Here is a 19,756-nt window from a genome sequence, read left to right as displayed (position 1 = left end):
GGTTTTAATCTTCGCCGTGTTCAGGAATATATCTGTAAAGTCTGTTTCCACAGCCTGTCTGGATTGGGCATGATATGGCTCCACTGGTGGAATGGAGAAGCCTCGAGATCTAGGCTGGAGTTTTACATGGATTCGTAAGATAAGCTACATAGGCAGGATCTAAGGGGACTTCTCAGGGACCCCTGGCTTTCCTTGCTCAGACAAGGATTGTTAAGTCTTAGGCACAGTGGATGAGGAAACGTAGTTCAAAGAGAAGACGCTGAAGAGGGCCAGAGTTTCCAAGACTAGTCTCCTCTGGGCATTATTGGGACACTTACTACAGCTTCCAGCCCCATTCCAGGTTAACCAAATCATATTCTTCAAATTTTTATCAAGAATCTCTGTGATATAACTTTAAAAATCAGAACTTTAGCATCCTGAAAAATCTCTACCAGGCTCAATGTTTTTGTACAGCTGTGATGTTTACAGGCATAGTTTTTATTTGTGGGGGTGTAGAGTATTTTCTCTATCTTGAGACTGGACAAGGAAACTATACTTCAGAGGGTCACTTGGGATGCTGACAGATGGCAAAGCTCTGAGTTCTGTTCTCCAGGAAACTCAAACTGAAATTGTGTGTGTGTGTGTGTGTGTATTCATTCATTCATTCATTGGATTTCCCCCAGTAAAACATGGAGAGATACCCTCATTACAGCATGTAAGAAAACTATTAATGTTCAGTAATGTGCCCTGATTGATTCTGCAGAGACACATCTAAGTCACTATTGTTCAGATTGTTGGGTGAAACTAGAATATTCTGCATAGTAAGTAAATGAAAATTCTAAAAGCCAATGCTTTTCAAGTGCCACACTGTAAAACGCTGGTCAGAAGTGGAATGGGCTGAGAATGAAGTTTTTCCCCACAGCCTGTCTACAGCCTAGGGACTGCTCAGCCTAGTGCTTAATTGTACACTCTTTCCATTCAAATCTCAGTAGCACCACCTACTGATAATTTAAAATCAGTATTTTAAAATGAATTATAGCCATTCACATATTAAGTGATTCACTGGAAAGTACCTACAACATTCCTCGCTTTTCACAATGCATGCATATTAATATACTTCCCAGAGGAAAAGTTTACTATTTTTTGCAGATGCCAAATCAAATTTTGCTAACTAGCACAGCATGCTCCATCCAAGTGTGTCTCTAGCTCCCTCGTCTCTAGTTGTTTTCTTCCTCCTGGGCTGCTCCTGTCAGTATGTGTCAGCTGGGCTTAAGCCAGTGAGAGGAGCTCCAGGAGATCAGAAGGCAGAAAGATATGGAACTTTCTTCTATTTACATCTCTGCTTGCTGTACCTGGTACAACTCTGTCAGTCTCTCCTCATGTCCGGCTCTACTGAAGTTGTATGCACTTGCTGCTACCAGCCAGCCTAGATGTGATGACAGTAGAGGCGGCCTCAAAGTCCTATGTCTGCTCCCTCAGGCTGCCTGTCTGCCTGGTATGCAGGCATACTCATTCTGTGTATGCCTGTACAGGTCTAAAGGTAGAGATCAGATGTCCACGTCTGTTGCTCTCCACCTTATTTTTTGAGACAAGGATCACTCACTGAATGCAGAGCTCAGGCTAGACTTACTGGCCTGCAAGTCCCCATGTCTCTGCCTGCCCAGTTATAGGTCCATGCAACCGTGTCCAACTTTTACACGGGTGCTAGGAATTCAAACTCCAGCCCTCATTCTTGTAATCACTTTGTCTGCTCAACTGTCTCTCAGCCTCTTCCCCTAGTCCTAATTAATTCTTGAAAGTATGCTCATATGAACACGCTGAGTATGTTAATGTTTCCTCCAGGGCACTGACTATGAGAGAGCTCTCTGCAAACTTAGCCTTGCCTGCACATTGAAAAGGGTAATGGCCATTCATTCAACATTTATTAAGTGAATTCCAGGAAGAAAAAAAAAACCTTTTGATATAGCAGAGGAAGAAGATTACATTAGTATACTTAAAAGGTCAAATTAATAGAGGGGACTGAGTTGAGTAAAAATATTGTGTTTGTCTCTATGTGTGTGTGTTATATGCACATGTGCACATGTGTGCATGTGCAGATGTGATCCCCAGTTTATGGACATATGGTGGCCAGAGATCAACACTGGGCTCCTTCCCTCTGTCACTTGGAGGTAATATACCTGGACTTTAAGGGACACTATCCTCTTACTTGGTAGATGATCAAACCCAGGCCCAGGAAAAGCAAAGTGCAGAGAGCCACTGTGAAGAATGCAAATGCATTCAGTACAGCACAGAGGATGTCACAACCATCCATCAGAGTCTTGCTCCCAGGAGAATCTGGTCACCGACACAGATTAAGCCACAAAACAAAAATCTTCCTTCCAATTCTGCAGAAGCCACAGGCACCCAAATCTCTTCTGGAACAAGTTTAGTTGAGAGCATGTTAAATTCTGTTACATAGTGAACAATTGCTTGATTGTATTATAATTACCCAACACACTGACAAGACCTATAAAGGGCCTGAGTTTTTATTCTACTTGCAAAGAAAAGCTTAGTTCTTCAAGTGGTGGCAGAGCATGAAGACATAAGACCACTTACTCACAGCATTGGCAGTGGCCACAATATTGGCATCTCCTTCTGGGAACAAGGGAGATAGGATGGCCAGGCAACACATGTGCATGCAATGGGCTACAGAAAAAGACAGGAACCTAAGCTTAGAGGTCCCAGTCTTTTTATGTTGGCAAACATGCCTGCCTCTGGCTCTGTAGAAACACACTAACCACATCTTCCAAAGCTGCTCTTTGCTCCTAAAGTCAACACCTCTGCCTGCAAGGTGTTCAGACACACAAAAGACCTATGGAGAACCACCTAACAAATTCTGTCATGTCTTCATTTAGATTTTGTCAATTGTCCTGTGAGTACACCAATCTATGTAAAGCCCCTATAGAAGGCCCTTCTCTATGAAAGGCACAGATTTCCAGTCCAAGCATGAAAAAACAAAGAAACAAACAAAACCACAGACAAAAAAAAAATGAGTCATGACTCAATTTTGTAGTAGCCACTTCAGAAAACATGAAGCACACACACCACCAAAATGCTAGTTTATGTGATGGTGTGACAATGGTGAGATAAAGTCTCATTAAAACAGCAACTGGTCTATATAACCAGTTCATTTAGTAGTAAACTCAAGCCCATTAATCTATATCAATTTTTCTAAATTTTCTGAATCCAAACTAAGACTTAAACTCAGTTCTACAATAACATTAAGTCATTACAAATGCCCAGTGGCCCAAATGGGCAGTGAAGTTCTGGGTCCAATCTCACTGAAGCAGGAAGCACAGCTGTTATGGAGTGAGGTAATATGAATAAGACGGAGGGAAACCAGGCTCTCCCTGATCAGTCTTCAGCCAGGTGTTCTGATCCATCTTCCTGAGTCCTTGACCTTGATCAGATCCTTGCTAGCCTAAAGAGGCCAGTTTGAAAGATCCCTGTTGGGGCATGAGAGATAGTTCAGTGATTAAGTACACCTACTGCTGTTATTGCCACAGATCTAGGTTCAGTTCCTGACACCCACATGGCTACTCGTAACTGCCTAGAACTCTTACCTTCAGGAGATCCAACACTCTATTCTGGCATCCCTGAGTACCGGGCCCACACTTGTACACAATTTGAAAAATATAACAAATCTAAGAATAAAATAATTATTCTTTTTTTTTTTTTTTTTTTGGTTTTTCGAGACAGGGTTTCTCTGTATAGTCCTGGCTNTCCTGGAACTCNCTTTGTAGACCAGGCTGGCCTCGAACTCAGAAATCCGCCTGCCTCTGCCTCCCAAGTGCTGGGATTAAAGGCGTGCGCCACCACGCCCGGCTTAAAATAATTATTCTTACTGAGTTGGTTTAGAGACAACTCCAACCTTATGCAGCTGACCATCCCAGCCTGGACTCCCCAGAATTCTCCCTACCTCTGAAGTCTCCTCTTAGTAATTTCTCATCCATTGACTACCCTCGACTCCCCCAATCTATTATATCCCATAGCCCATGTCTGCAACTACTATAGTTGTTTCTGAACAAAATCTATCTCCCCACTTCAGATAAAGTTGGCATTGGTTATTCCTAGCCATCAGAAGGGTGACACATTCCCTGGGTCAGTGGTTTCATGTAGGAAAAGCAAGATGATGATGTTAGATGTGAGTGTTCAAGAAACTGCACACCAGGGGCTGGATAGATAGATGGCTCTGCAGCTAGAGGACCTGATTACGTTCCTCTAGCCTAGGTCAAGAGGCTTGCAACCCTTTCACTCCAGATCCAAGGGTGTTCAATACTCAGCTTCCATGGGCTTCTACATTTACCTTTCAGTGCAAGAACAGTTGTGTTTTTCTGGTAAATTTTTCATTTTGGGTTTTTGTATTAAATGAAATTCTGAGATAAATGAAGGGCAGAATGGGAGCTAGCTTACTGTAGTGCTTCTAAGCCACGTGCTGATTTCCAAAGTTATTGTGAACAGCTTCCATTATAAACATGGATGCACAGACATATCAACTGTGTGCTGGCTTGATTCTTTTGGGCATATATATATATATATATATACCCAGAAATGTAAGAGTTGGATCAAATGGTATTGCTATTTTGAATTTATTGAGGAGCCTCCATACTGATTTCCATAGTGGCTGGATCAATTTACATCCCCAGCAAGAAATGTATAAAGGCTTCTTCTGTCCCACCACACCTTTCACATTTGATATGGTTCTCAGAGTCATTCTGACCGGGGTAAAATAAAACCAACTCACAGTTCGCAACAGCGAAATAAGCCATGGAATCAGCAGGGTGTCCATTGCCCCTGTGGTCCATCAACTCATAAATGGCTAAACATTATATAGAGAGGTCTACTCAACTAAGAATATAAGCATGTTTGCAGGAAAACGAGAATCTGGAGAGTCTGGTAAAGTAAAACAAGCTAGACTCAGAAAAACATCACATCGTCATTTGTGCCTAGGAACCCAAACGTAGATATTAGCTGTCAAGGCTTCTTTGGTTCAACCTTGATACTCAAAGCAAGTCACGGAAGACAGGCTGCAAATCATTCACAATCACCACATAGATCAAGTAATGAGAAAGTATGATCTGTAGCTTCAAAAGGAAGGCAGGTAGATTGATCTCTGGGAGCCAAAAGGGACAGCTGGCTCACCTAAATTATGCCTAGTGATGGATACTGGAGACAAGGGCATCGTGGGACTGCTGGTGACCACTGGACTACTGGCAAGCCAGTCTGGATTAGAAATGTGTCTTTTCATAAAAGCACCTGTGGTGTATACATTTCCCACACCATTTAGGAATGCTATACTTTGCTTATAGCCTGGATCCGACAGTGTGCAGTGCAGCCTGGTGCCTTCATCTCTAAATTCAGCACCTATGTTCAGTGATTTGCCTCCATGCTGTAAATAAATCCCTGACAGGAAACAAACAGGGAAGAGCTTTACTTTGTTTCCCAGTCTGGGAAGACAAAAGTCCCTCACATTGGGGAAGAACTGCTGGTGGGTGGCTCGATGGCACAGGAGCATTTAGAATAATGCAGGGCAGGGATATACCCCAAGTCTCGATTCCTAGAACCCCACTTCCTGACAAAAGTATAACCTCCCAAAATAGCCCACTAGAGAGGGCCATTTATTCAAACATATGAGTTGTCTGTAATTACTTAACATTCCAAACATAGCAACATCATTATTAAACATCCCAAACTATACTAAAAATGAGCTTCAGGAACACCGGAGTCAGAGACTTTGGCAAAAGACTTCCGTGTATACTCTGTGACAGATTTTGGGTAGATTGCACTAACTTTCTACTAACACCAAAATGAGCTCTTAATGACATGGATTCAAACTGCCTGGTCTGCGGATATGCAACTATGAAAATATAATTCTTTAGACTGTTAATAAACCTTGAAAACTCTGTGCTCAGTCTAGTCAACCAAATGAAGAGCTAACAGTTACAAAATTAAAGTAACTGCATTATAAACATTTTTATACCTGACTAATTAGGAAAAAGATGAATCCTAATTTTCCGTTCCATCCTTATTTTGGACTGGAGGATAGTATTGATGGGCATTATCTCTCCAAGATTATAGACAAAACATAAAATAGTTCTTTGAGTTGTTCATGTTTTAATTGGAATGTTTATTATCTGCTAAGAGGAGATAACATTTTTAGTCACAGAGGTTATTTGTAATTCACATCGGTTGCTTAAACAGATAAAGGATATTTTCCCAAAGAAGTAAATAAGTGGGAAAGAACCACTCTCTCTGGCCTCACATGACCTCTAGGGTTAGTATTGTTGTATTTGCTTAAAAACACAAGTTTGCTCCAGGAAACAGACACATGTTGGGACTGTATGAACAAAATGAAAATCCGCATTTGCTTATCTATGACATCATCCAGGGAAACACAAGGTAACCCGTGGGAAACCACAGCCATCATTAGAATCCATGGAACACACATGTAACATACTTTGAACCCTTCCCAGTGACCTCAAATCCAGCAGTGCTTAGTCACATTCATCCCTAGCCAGGTCACTTCTCTTCTTTCAGCTGACTTTTCTCACAGCTCACGTAAAGGACGGCTGTAACCCCTGCTATGCCCATTTCTACAGCATAGGTCTGCTCTTTCCAGAGGTAGAGTGCTGTATTTATTGTTGTGTTCATGTATTTCCACCTGAGCCATTTAACATGTGTGACCCTGAGCTGGGTTCATTCATTGTTCAAGTTCTTGAATGCTGTGTTTCCAGCCTAATTTCAGCATAAATCCTAAGGGACTTTTTATTGTATCATCTTCCCAGTTCAGTGACTTTTAGGACACAGTGTGCACTATAGCAGAACCTAATGACACTAGCTATTCAACACAACTGTAGGCATCAAAAAGAAATCCAGGTCTTGCTCCTGGAAAGGACCACCACTGTCTAAGTTCCTCTGCAGCTGGTTGAAACCATTCTGGGGAGCACTGTATGTTTCTCAAAAGATAGCTCTGGAATAACAGAGAGAAACTAAGGAGCTATAACTAGCACTTGATTGTACGTCACAAATGAGTAAATAAAGGGGATACTTAAATAACTTTAAGAAGGCACCAAATATACTGTGGACAGAGCTATTCAACCTTAATTTGGTCGTTTGTCTTAGTCAAGAATGGGCATCAGCAGTTCTCACATTGTAGACCTTGTGATGCTCGCTTCCTTGGGATGCTCACACGTGACAGAACCACCAAACGTATCCCTTGACATAGCTTCTTTCACTCCTCACCATCTCAGCTTCCTTTTGGGGGCTTGGTTTTTAAAACAATTTTCTCTGCCATTTTGAATTATACATAAAACAAGCTTGAACTGAATACTTCATTTAAATTTTCTCACAAACTAAACATAATCACATCTCAATATTTCTCAGAAAGTTTAAGAAGGTATTTCTTCGTGTTGCAAAGATATAAATCAGTATAAATTATTATAAACTCTGGATGAATATCAGAAACAAAATCTGTTCCCATCATGTTAATACTTTTGAGATAATAATTTAAATATCTGAAAGATAAGCACAAAAGTAAAACTGTACTTGACCATTTTCTCTATCCTTAGCAAACAGTTAAACTTGGATCTACTGCCTAAGAGAGTTCTATCCATGCTAGACAGGTCCTTCCACTTCAAATGCATACAAGGTTAACTTGAGAGAATCCATGGGACCCCTTCTCTCTCCATTTGAATTCATATTTGGCAACTACATAAATAAAAGATGGCCCTGATGTTCATAATGATATTAAAATATCTAAGTTTTATTGGACTATGAGTTGTTTTTAAAGTAAAGAAAAAAGAAACTGATATAAAGTCAGTATTTACTGTGACACAGAGAAGTATTCCACCATTGAAGGAAAAAAAAAAAAAACACCCATGAGTATTTCATTCATTCTGGGGCTATTTCTGAAAAACTTTATAATGAGACAGGGGGAAAAAAAAAAAAGGCTGGTCTAGAGATAAAATGATGGGGAATGAGTTCAAGGCCAGCCTGTGTTACAATGTTCAAAAAAAAATTCTTCTTCCCCAAATCAACAGCTTACCGAGAGAAAATACACACACACACACACACACACACACACACACACACACATTCTGTACTTGAAGTAAGCCATTATATCTTTATCTTTAGCTCCATTATAACAGAAAATTGAAAAAAATACCAACAATATCTAACCTCCTAAAGTCAAGTATATACTTTATCCTTAGAATTATTCTATGTTCCTATAAAAATAAAATAAAAGATGACAAGAACATTGATAAGAGTTACCGGCAGAGCAGTGGGAGGGAGTAGGTAATAGAGAATGATTATGACCAAGGTACAAACATGCAAGTATGACAATGTCACAACAGAACCCCAGTATTCTGTATGATTATTGTGTGAGACACAAATAACACTAAAAAAAGTTCATCAGAACAATCAACGTAGTAGCTTACATTAAATAAATCACATAATCGCTATCATTAAATAAATCAACACAGTAGCTGACACTCTGGATGGCTAACTTGCAACTAAACGGGGCAGAATGGCATTTTCGTCACCATTTAGGATGGTGACCTTTTACTTCATCTAGAATATTTTCAAAACATTCTGAATCAGCACCAAGGACAAAAATTACAGTGTCACAATGCTATAGTATCTGAGCAGTATGATGGCCAACGAGAAGACACAACAGTGTTAACGAGAGGATGCACTGCCTCCATTTTGCTTGAGGACCAAAATTCCACACTCCGCACTGGAACCCCGAGAACAGTAAATCCTCAGTCTCATGCTACCTTTCTTCTTTGGTTATTCAAGTATGCCCAGCACTGCAAGGCTGGGTATGACGATTACTGCCAGCTCAGAACCAATAAACAGGAATGACTACAAAGGACAGCACTTCTGACAAGAGAGCACATGCTCGGCAAGGTTAAGCTCATGGGAGAAGGCTCCCTGGCTTGCTGACAGCTTCAGTATACCCAAAGCATGTCCAGAAGGGAAGTTCTCACAGCCATGCTAGAACCATACAAGCCCAGTGCGGCAGCACTGTCCCACTCTCTGTCCTCATCTACGTCAGTACAGGTTATGTCCTGAGTGGCTGGACATGTCAGACAGGAGAGGGGAAGTGAAGCTAGCACTGAGTCTGTAGGTAAATCTCCAACAAGGAGAAGGTTGGTCTGGGATGAACCACAGACCTGCCCAAGATCATCTACTGACCAAGAATGCTCACTTAAGAAAAGCTGTATCTATGTGATAGTCCTCGGAATTTCTACAACAAGAAACTGAAATTTCCATTTAAGGATGTATGTATGCATGTATGTGTGTGTATATGTAATATATATATATTCAATGTTTCATTTATATCTCAAGTACAAAATGCTATCACTACCATCAAGCACTTCCTTTTCAAGAAATCTTTATGACAACTGAGACATTTATAATGAAAGTTAATGCCATGATTTTATCTTATACTATGCAATTATATGTGTGAATGTGCTATTAAGAAGCCTCTTAAAAGCAAATATAGTTGTATCTGTTTACTTCTTCAGTTTTAGCAACTCCTTTGAATGTGTTCATTAGTTTTTCACTAATTTTGGTTTGGCGAAATAGTAGCCATATCTTATATATGTTTTATATAAATTTTCCATCTGGGATGTGACCTACCTTGCAGATACATATACTATCTCCAGTATCTATCATGTTTATCTTTAAGATACACAATGGTCTATGATAAAGAACCCACCTATAAAATCCATTAACCAACTGAAATAGAACTTGGATTCTGATTCACCACAACCTATTAGTTTTTACTGTTGATCTTGCATGTTTCTAACTTAAAACTATGCTTTACTGAATCTGACTCCAATTTGGTAATCAGATGGAGATGATTAACAATTCAGATTTTTAAAAAGAAAGAACTTCTTGACCTCTTAGCATGTTTGTATTGACAAGAGGGTAAGGAGAAATCTTTCCAAGCAAACCAAATGTGTGTAACTGAAAATATAGCCTTCTACACTATAGCACTTATGGAATTACCTCGAAGCTACCCACCCTGAATGGGTATGTGAATCACTGAGAAAAGCTTACTATGGTGATAATAGAGGAAAGCAGCTAATCGGTTTTTTAACAGTTTCTTAAAACAAAACTGCAGTGCCCTCTTCTGGCCTCAGCGACCACAGATTAATTGGTTATACACGCCAGCAGAAACTGCAAGGTTAACCAAGTTTATTTGTATGTGCAGTTTCTGAAATGAGCCTGAAAATTTAGTCTCACTACTTCCATGCATGCTTGTGTGGTCTACGTGCAGTCTAAACACACACACACACACACTGCCCCTACTCATACTCAGGAGGAGTCAGAGAACACCAGGTGTATTGCTCTAGTATGCACTGGCTGCCTTATACCCTTAAGACTTGGTCTCACACTGAAAACTGGAGATAAGCAGGTTTGATCCTACATCTAGTTTTTTATGTTGGTGCTAGCAATTTGAACTCAGTCCTCAATCTTGTATGACAATGAAAAATGCTGTTATCTGCCGAGACATCTTCTAGCCTTCTGATTCACATCTTCACTACTTCTAAAACAGTCATGTGAGTTCTAATTTATGTATCTTTTAGGAATAACAGTCACTTTAATGAGAATGGATGTTCAGATATGGGTGGTAGATAAATAAAAATGTGTATGAAAGTGAAAGTGTAAAATCTAATAGAAACTCCACAGCTTCTGTTCTGAATGCCCATTTTAACTGTATAGAAATAAATCTTTCCTTCTGGTTAATCTTAGTATGTGCTTTTTATTTACAATACTTTGTATAAAAATAAAATAAATAAGAATGTTCATGGGACATAAAAAATTAAATTAAATGATACTACAAAGGAAGGAAGGAAGGAAGGAAGGAAGGAAGGAAGGAAGGAAGGAAGGAAGGAAGGAAGGGAGGGAGGGAGGAAGGACGGACAACCCAGAATGTAGGAAATTCTATGATATATTGTGAATCTTAAAAAGCCAACATAGGAGTAGAGAAAGACAGTAATGAGGATTAACCTAGCAGAGTAAAGGGACATTATGGAGGTGGCATGTATTCCTGGAATGAATCCTAGATTTAAGACTATATAGATTGATACGTAAATACACATATTTAAGACAGCTTGGAGGACAGTCTCATCTTAAGAACCACTGTCAGTTTTCCCCGACATGACAGTGGCTTAGGTTACATGGGAGGCTGTTCTGATTTTTACAGGAAGCATCATGAAGTAATCATGCATACAGTTTCTATCTATAGCATGTTTACCTATTCAAAAGTAGGTGTGTGTGTGTGTGTACACATGTAAATCTACATGCAAGTACACATGTACATAAATATACACAAAAAGATGAGGCAAAATGTGAGTAATTAGTGACTTTAGAGGAAGAATATTTGTGTAGTTGGTGCTTTGTAGGCTTGAAACTTCTCTGAGCAGACAGCGGTTGGGTAGAGCACCACCCATAACAGCAGCCAAGGAAGGTCCTACTCCCCTTCCAAGGGAAGATAACTGAAAATTAAGACCTGAGAAAAAAGAAACAAAGATAGATCCTTTTATATATTCTTTATACTAAGAGAAACAAGCAGGTATCAAGCCCAAAAATGAAAATTAAAAACCTAACAAAATTGTTAGAAAATGACAAATAAATCAAAAATTTTAACCCTAGGTTTTGTTATTAACATAAGAAGGAGGTGCACAGGAAGTTGTTGCTGTTACTATTATTATTATACAACTGGTAAGTAAACAAGGTAATAAGTAAAAAAAAAAATGATTTTAATGTACACCGTGGGAAAATGTGCCCAATCATACCAATGAAACTCTTATTAGAAAATAATTTCTACAGTTTGTTACAGCTGCACAGGTTAGTATGCAGGACACTCATCTAACACAAACTTAAGCACTGGACAAAGACTATTTTTAAGTTCCATGAGACAGATGTCACCCATGAAAGCCCTCTATACTGGAAATGAACGATGCTGATTTATTGAACACTTTGACGATTAAAAGGGAAGAGGAAAGAAATGTTCCAGAAGTAAGAAAGAAATGAGTAGGAAGGGCATGTCTGGGCACATATTAGAAAAATGTCCCTAGCTAAGTATGGGTGACAGGGAACAGTGATAGAAAGTCAAGGGGTCAGAAAAGTCTATTAAATCCTCTTAGCATGCACACAGGCCACAGCTACTGATCTCAGGCACTGACATATTGTCACCCCAACACTGTATGAGGACTGTAGCACAGGACAGAGCTGTAGTCTGTCTCCTTTAGGAATCATTTCTATAAAAACATTTCTCAAACCTTAAAAAGTAATAAACCCATAGACATTTACTCTACAGAAGCTTTTTAAAAATAGTCTATTTATGCTGTTAATGAAAATGTGTTGCTGTTGTTGCTGCAATTTGGTTTTTGAGACAGGGTCTCACTATGTAGCCTGGTGGGCTTAGAACTTACTCGGCAGGCCAGGCTGGCCTTAAACTCACAGAGCTCCGCCTGCCTCCACCTCCTGAGTGCTGGGATTAAAGGTGCGCATCATCTTTACACCCAGCAAAGGTTTTTGTGAAGTGCAACTTGCATAGAATTTAGAAGAGAACTATATGGAATCCCTGTCAGCCCCATTTTGTTCCCTAGTCATGGCACTTGAAAGATGAAAGGTTGGTGCTTCGTTACCCCTGACCTTTTCTGCCGGGTTACCCAAGTGAAGTAACTAAGACAGAATCCATACCAGCTATTTATTCATCTCTTTATATGCTTGGTAATCTAATACATAATGAAAAAGTATATATATGCATTGTAAAATGGGTAGCTTTTTGTTTTTTCGTTTCACCACTGACAGACTTAAAGGATAAGATGCATACTGGAGAACATTTTGTTTTTTTCACATGAAGGTATCAAAATTAAAATGGAAATATAGTTGTAAAACAAGAACTTATAAAAATACAAGGAAAATACAGTATGACTTGAAGAAAAGTCTATCACATATACCATAAAATTTAAATCATAATAAAAAATTATAATCAAACTGCTTATGAAGTTTTATTAAAAAAAAAACTTAAATCTTAACATTACTAATTGATAGTGACATACTTTAAACTCAAGTAAACTTAAGAGTGAAAGAGCTATAAATATGCTGGGTGGTGGTGGCATATGCCTTTAATCCTAGAACTTTGGAGGCAGAGGCAGGCAGATTTCTGAGTTCGAGTCCAGCCTACAGAGTGAGTTCCAGGACTGCCAGGGCTACACAGAGAAACCCTGTCTCGAAAAACCAAAAAAGGGCTGTAAATATGAACCTGTGAGTTAATCACCCTCAATACTATTTGCCAAAGCTGAAGTCATTTGTCAAAAAGAAAACACCCAAGTCTCAGAAATGCAAATGTAATATGCATCCACAGAAGGGAAACTAAGGTCTAATAAACGTGATACTGAAATTTTAGGTTATTTAAATAATAGAATAGTACAATCAGGGGAATTATAAATATTTATGTCTAAAATATCAGTGGAATTTTTGTATGGATTAAAGTAATTCATTAAAATTACTCCTAAATAAGCAAAGATAATTCTATTAGACCTTCAAATGAGACAGAGACAGACAAAGAGGGAAAAACTTAGACTCCGGTTTGAAACTTAACAAATATATAAACTATTAAACAAAATCAGAATATAAATTACTTTGAAACACCTATTTATATCCATTTTAATGAGAATTACAAGATACAATGTATCAACGACATTTAAAAAAAAAACTAGTGGGGTAAGACAAGTGAATCAAATTTTGTTTATATCCTAAAAATGACAGGAGACTGAAAATGTAGTGTTAGTTCATTTTCTTTCCAGTTGAAAATTCTCCATGTGCATCACCTGTATCTTTGGTGTCACTTCTACCAATAAACACAGTAAAACCTAATCCCTAATCACCACGGTCAACTACGACAAAGGAAATCAATGCCCTTACTTCTTTCCAAATAAAATACAAAGACTAATTTTTGTCTCATGGTCCACAATACCTGGAACATCATGCCAAATATAAAAGTTTAAAAGGAACATTATTCTCCTCTAATTGCACCAAAACTGTGGCTACCGTATGCTGGTGTGGTGACAACCAGTAGAGGGCAGAAGCTACAGGAAGATATAACATACATGGTTTGTTCATAATTAGTAAAAGAAAGGTTCAATTTAATGTGACACTATAACAGGACAATGCCTTCAGGTCAGTGTGCTACAATTTAGTTCTCTTGCAGCTTAAAAAGATAGTGTACTTATCTTAAATTTACACCAAACATTAGCAAACATACTTGTTCATGATTAAAGTAAAACAATGTAAATTAATTTAACACGGTGTTAAATATATTCACATGATCACCACTGCAATTCCAATGGTCACTAACAAAGTTACATGTCAATGCATGTACAGATAACATTGGCCACAGCAGCTGTTGATCTTCTGAGTGCTGCAGACCAGGTAATTTTACAAGACAACAACAATCTTGTAACAATTCTTCATATTATGAAAGGAAATAAATGTTGTAAGTAGTTTCATTCCTCAGGGAAGAGGCATTCCTCTAAAAATTCAGTGCAAATTGAAGACAGTTCTACCTTCTTGAGTATTTGAACTTGACCAAGATAGACTCTTATAAGCTGAGGAAAAGCAAATTTTAGGATGTTAATGAATCTCCTAACATTGTCAGTGGCATTCAGCGGAAATATGCCACCAAGAGGAACATCAAGTCCTATAGCAGAGCCTTCTGAGAATATGCTTGCTGTGGCTGAGGTGGCTGTTGGGTGCCTCCTGTTTGAGGCAGGGTTGATGATGTTAAAGTATAGTTTGGCACCTGGGACATATTAGGTCCTGCATTCTGGTATATGGTGACATCAGCAGGTACAGGAACAGCAGCAGGTACAGGAACAGGTACTACAGCAGCAGCAGCAGCAGCAGCAGCAGCAGGAGGAGGACTATATATCGAAGCCTGGCTAGGATACGAATTTCCTTGAACAGAACTAACCATTGCACTGTGGGGGTAGAAAAAACACTTAATTAGCTAAATACTGCACCCATTCAGAGATGAACAGGAAAACTATTAAACAATTCATCAGACAATTTATTAAATATATGCAAAGTATCAAACCCTGTTATTTCAGTACTGAATGCTATGAAGAAAGAAATAAGTTATCATTACAGAGCTTATATTTTGGCGGGAGAAAAAAGGTAGTTAATAAATTTATAATAAGTCAATGCTTAAAATCTCAGTGAAGAAAACTGGGGAATGGCAAATACCAGAAGTACAGGGACCAAGGATTCTTGCTCATGTAGAGTGTTGGATGGCTTTTCAAGTAAGGCTTCATTCAAGAGTAAGATCTTAAGAAGACAGAGGAACTCCATCAACAGTCTAGGAAAGGCACACACATTCGGCTAAGATAAAGAAGCCTGTCAGGTTTTATAATGCCAGATGTGTTCAAAGAACAAAAAAGAGGCCAAGGCAATCGCAGCAAAGTGAGAGAAAACACATGTGGTGTAAAAGATAAAGTAAGTTAGGAGGGGCTGCAGAAGATCCAACAAGTTCCTTAGAAGCTACTGGGTTATGCTTGTGAGTCAAGTGAAGTAACACTGGGTAGTTCTTGAGGAGAAAGATGATAGATATGAGATATTTTTGACAGGCTCACATGGGAACAGGAACAGATGTAAGAGCTGGCAAGTGCTCAGAGCCATAGTGGAGACAGGAGAGAATGGTCACAACCTACTTTGAAAAAGTGCCACTGAAATTTGATAATGGACCAAGTAGTTTAGTATGTCTGGTTTTATAACTGATAAAAATAACTGGAGTGACCACTTACTAAAAGGAGAAAACTACACTTGGGCCTACAGCTGACTGGAACAAGAGAAGCATGGGCAGGAAGAACCAACAGTTTTGGACACTGCAAGAGAGATGTCCAGAGGCCACCTAAGACAACAATGCACATGTAGCCTGGAGTCCCAGGGGAGTTGAAATAGATACTAAGAGTCCTCACTGAGAATCAAGTCATTAGGAAATGACTGAGCAGCCAGAGCAGTGCATGTCCTATGCTTTCTGATGTCAGGAATATAATGGTGTATTTGGCAACGGCAAGTAAGGAGCAGTAAATGAAAAGGAAAACCAAGTGTCAAGGGTCTGACCTAGTAACACGCATTAAAAACAGGGAAGGCACTGAACCATAAGGGAGGTGGCTTGGGAAATGAGCACAGCGTCACGACATCAGCACATCCTGACAGCACACTCTCAACAGACTAGTGAGATGGAGGCATGGCCGCCCTCCTCAGTTCCCTAAAAGTTCAGGATAAAACCATCCCACACACCTCAACTCCCACATATATCCACTACCTGTAAATGTAGCTTTTCAGGTTGGCACCTGTATCCAATGTGCCTGTCCTGACATGCAGTGGGACATTCAGGTCACCTCTCAGGGAACACCTTTGCATTCCACCATACTTTCTATGGGGCACGTCCTTTAAGTGTTTGGCCTTCTTGGCTGGCCTCCTATCTGGTCTCTAGTTAGTTCTTGGCTTTGCTTCACTTTCTCTAGGACGACTCTGCTGTTGCTCCTGGGTACATCAGACTCTACCTGTGCCCCTGACACTTTCCTCGGGTGGCTTCCTTCCGTGTCTATATCTGTAAAACTACAGCAGTTTCAAGAACCAGGACTGAGTTTCTTTCTCCCTTTTCCAGCCATTTTTCAGGAAATGACTGATTTTATACCAGGAACTCAGTGACTAATACTTAAATGTGAAAGTGTCAGGGACCACAATTCCAAATTCTCCATACGACAGAGGTGAGGGATGGCTTTCAATTCCTTCAAAGGGTATTACAGAAACTCTGAGGTAATACAAGAATTGATATATATTTGTACATATATAAAAACAAGTGTCTGTTTAGCAGGAGAAATAAGGCAACTGCTGGCAGAGGAAATGGAGGATCTGCAAAGGGAAATGTTAGGAAAAGCAAGGGGTGGGTCACGTGTGCTGTGCTTCTGACTGAGCTTTCAGCCATAAGTCCAGGCCGGGCGGATTCTCACTGACTCACAGGCAGGTTTGCCCAGCCCTTCTCAGCACACATCTGGAAGGCTGTTTCTCTTTTCTCTTTTTGAAAATTTTTTACATATTTTAATTAAAATAAAGTTACATCACTGCCCCTTCTTCTTCCCGCCAGCCCCTCCCATGGAGTCCTCCTCTCAAGCTGATAATTTCCTTTTCTCGGATTAGTGTTACATGCACACATGCACACATACGCGTGTGTGTGTGTGTGTGTGTGTGTGTGTGTGTGTGTGTGTTGTGTGTATGTATGTATGTTTTTGTTCATGGCTTCAGGGCTGACACCTCGGTACTAAAGAACCAACAGGGATGCACAGGAGGCCATTTCTTCTTTCTTTCCCTACAGCTTTAATCTTAGAATTAAGAACTTTCAGCCATCTGTCCCCAAGACGTTTGGAAGGTGTTCACTCAGGAGGCGGTACTCATGTAATGTCCACAGCTACCTCCAGTAGTAACACTATTTTGAGAAGAAAGGATGAATCTACTTTAACTTACTGGTCTACTGAACACTGTTCATCTGTTAAACAGATGTTTAAGAATTTAATGAGAAATGAGAGATAAACTGGTGGTAGAAGATATATAAGGTCCTAGGTTTGATCCCAGCACTGTGAAGAATGTGAGGCTGGTGGGTGGACAGAGACAAAAGCAATTTCTTTAGAATAACCGATACAAGATTTTCTATTTGAAATGAGTAGTCAAGAAAGGTCTCACTGAGAAAAGGGAATATGTGATATAAGTATGTACTTCCAAAGTCAGAAAATATGATAGATTAAAAAATAATAGAAAGATGGAAATAAAGAGAAATAACTTTAAAAAGCAACAATTCAACAAAAAAGTCATCAATGATAATATTAGCCCCCTGAAATGAGTGATAAATTCACAAACATGGCAACACTGATCAAGAAGAAAAGCAAAATCAATCAAAAATGAGAAAGAAAACTTAGTGAACATATGCTAAGTACTTCTTATACAAATATGATTTAGTCTCTTAAGTTTCAAGACACTGTCTAGTTGGGGTTATCTATAAAATGTACAATTTATTGTGCAATAAATTAGAAATACAGGTATGTACTCAGTGCAATAAAGTGTCTCAAGCTTTGAGGCCATTCTCCAAGAATACATATCCAACTTGTATCTTTCCAAGAAGAGGTAAAAATAGAAAGATGTTACACAACCAACAAAATTATAGTAGTGTAGCATGGTGTGGCACCTATGGCAGGAGCAGACAGGAGGGCAAGTGGACTGGAGTATGCTAGCATACACTGTTAGTACACTTACTGAGGGTTAAAGCAGATGACAGGCTCAGAGAGATCCACCACAGATGCACTGCTGAGGACTGGAGAATGAATGGACTCTGAGTTGATGAGAAACTCACCTTTATGCAGTAATTGGACAAACTCATTTATAAGGACAAAAAGCTGTGCAGCCATGGTGATTAGGTAAGAAATGATTAGTATCCAACTGTAATGTATCATGATATTAATGCAAAGGATTTATTTTGGGCATTAGTAAGTAGTTACGTATTAGTTGTCATGATAGACAATGCAGAGGAGAGATAAGAAAAAGTAGTGTGAACTACAGTTGTTAGCCTCAGCTACCAGGTAGATAGGAGCACTCTGAAAAGAGACAAGGCGTGTAGCATAAAGGGAGACAGCTAGGCTTTAAGAGAACATTTACTACACACCCATCCATCATCATTCCTAATGTGCTGCAGTGAGAGAAAGGAAGTTCAATTTCAGTGTTCTGACCTCAATGCCTGGTTTTGGATCTTAACTAAGTGGGGCCTTAGTCTGCATCTCAGTTTCCCATTAACAAAATGGAGTGCCAATGTTACCTCTCTCATAGGTAATATAGGGAGCAGTTGGTCAGTATGTGTTAGATATAATCTGAGCACTTGGTCCATATCATGCAGCCCAAATTGGGCTTCTTCCCTATCTTCCTTGAAGTCACGTTAACATCCGGGACATGACAACATAACAATGTCTTTAAAAGCTCACCCACTCTTTGTGGCGGACACTGCAATAACAAGGTACATACAGAACATTTACAGACACTGCTGCTTTCTGGACGTGTGCCTGTGCTACCCAGAAACACTGCTGGTAAACTCTTCAAGGAAAAGACTTCACCTGTGTTCTTACAAAACCAACTCTAGACACAAATGGGGCAGTCTGAACAGCGATGCCTACTGCCTGTTTTTCTTATCCAGATTTATGCTTATTAACCATTGTAATGAATTAAACATTTTCAATGTTAACCCCAACAACCATCAATAACAAATTACTTTGGGTAAGAAGCCTGGGTCTGCTGACTAGGAAGAGCTTGGTTTGCAGAGGGTGGAACTGCTCCTTGGCTGATAGAAGACAGCTGCTCTGGGGGAAGGCTGTAGCTCTGCAGATGGGTCATCTGTGCACTCCCTGCAACCAGGTAGGTACCGCTCTGCCCAGGCCCTGGATATACCTACAAGAGATGATACGGAAACACTCCATTAGACAAGTTTAATGCATATTCCAAAGTTACTCAGCAGAGGCATTCAGTTACAAATACAGGAAACACTGTTCGTTTAGAATTTCCTTTACATGTTACTTCTATCAACTGGAATTTTATAAAAGGCACTTTTTAGTAGACTGGTGATTTTTAACCTTTTAGTGTATGTATGTTTGCATGAAAGTACATGTATGTTTAC

General features: G+C 39.5%; 1 protein-coding gene across 1 annotated transcript in view; it reads right to left on the bottom strand.

Annotated features, from left to right (window-relative positions):
- Window positions 1–12,885: 12,885 nt before the first annotated feature.
- Stam (signal transducing adaptor molecule) overlaps window positions 12,886–19,756 on the bottom strand; it is a 57,743-nt gene continuing 50,872 nt past the window's right edge. The window contains exons 13-14 of the mRNA XM_021185179.2: window positions 19,355–19,530; window positions 12,886–15,020 (exon numbers count right to left, since the gene is read on the bottom strand). Of these exons, the coding sequence (XP_021040838.1) occupies window positions 14,741–15,020; window positions 19,355–19,530 (456 nt within the window). The 3' untranslated portion in view covers window positions 12,886–14,740. The remainder of the gene's footprint in view (window positions 15,021–19,354; window positions 19,531–19,756) is intronic.

This window comes from Mus caroli, chromosome 2 (genome assembly GCF_900094665.2).
Source record: "Mus caroli chromosome 2, CAROLI_EIJ_v1.1, whole genome shotgun sequence".
Taxonomy (NCBI): Eukaryota; Metazoa; Chordata; class Mammalia; order Rodentia; family Muridae; genus Mus; species Mus caroli.
Note: the sequence above shows the minus strand (reverse complement) of the source record. Positions and strands in the feature narration are given on the sequence as shown.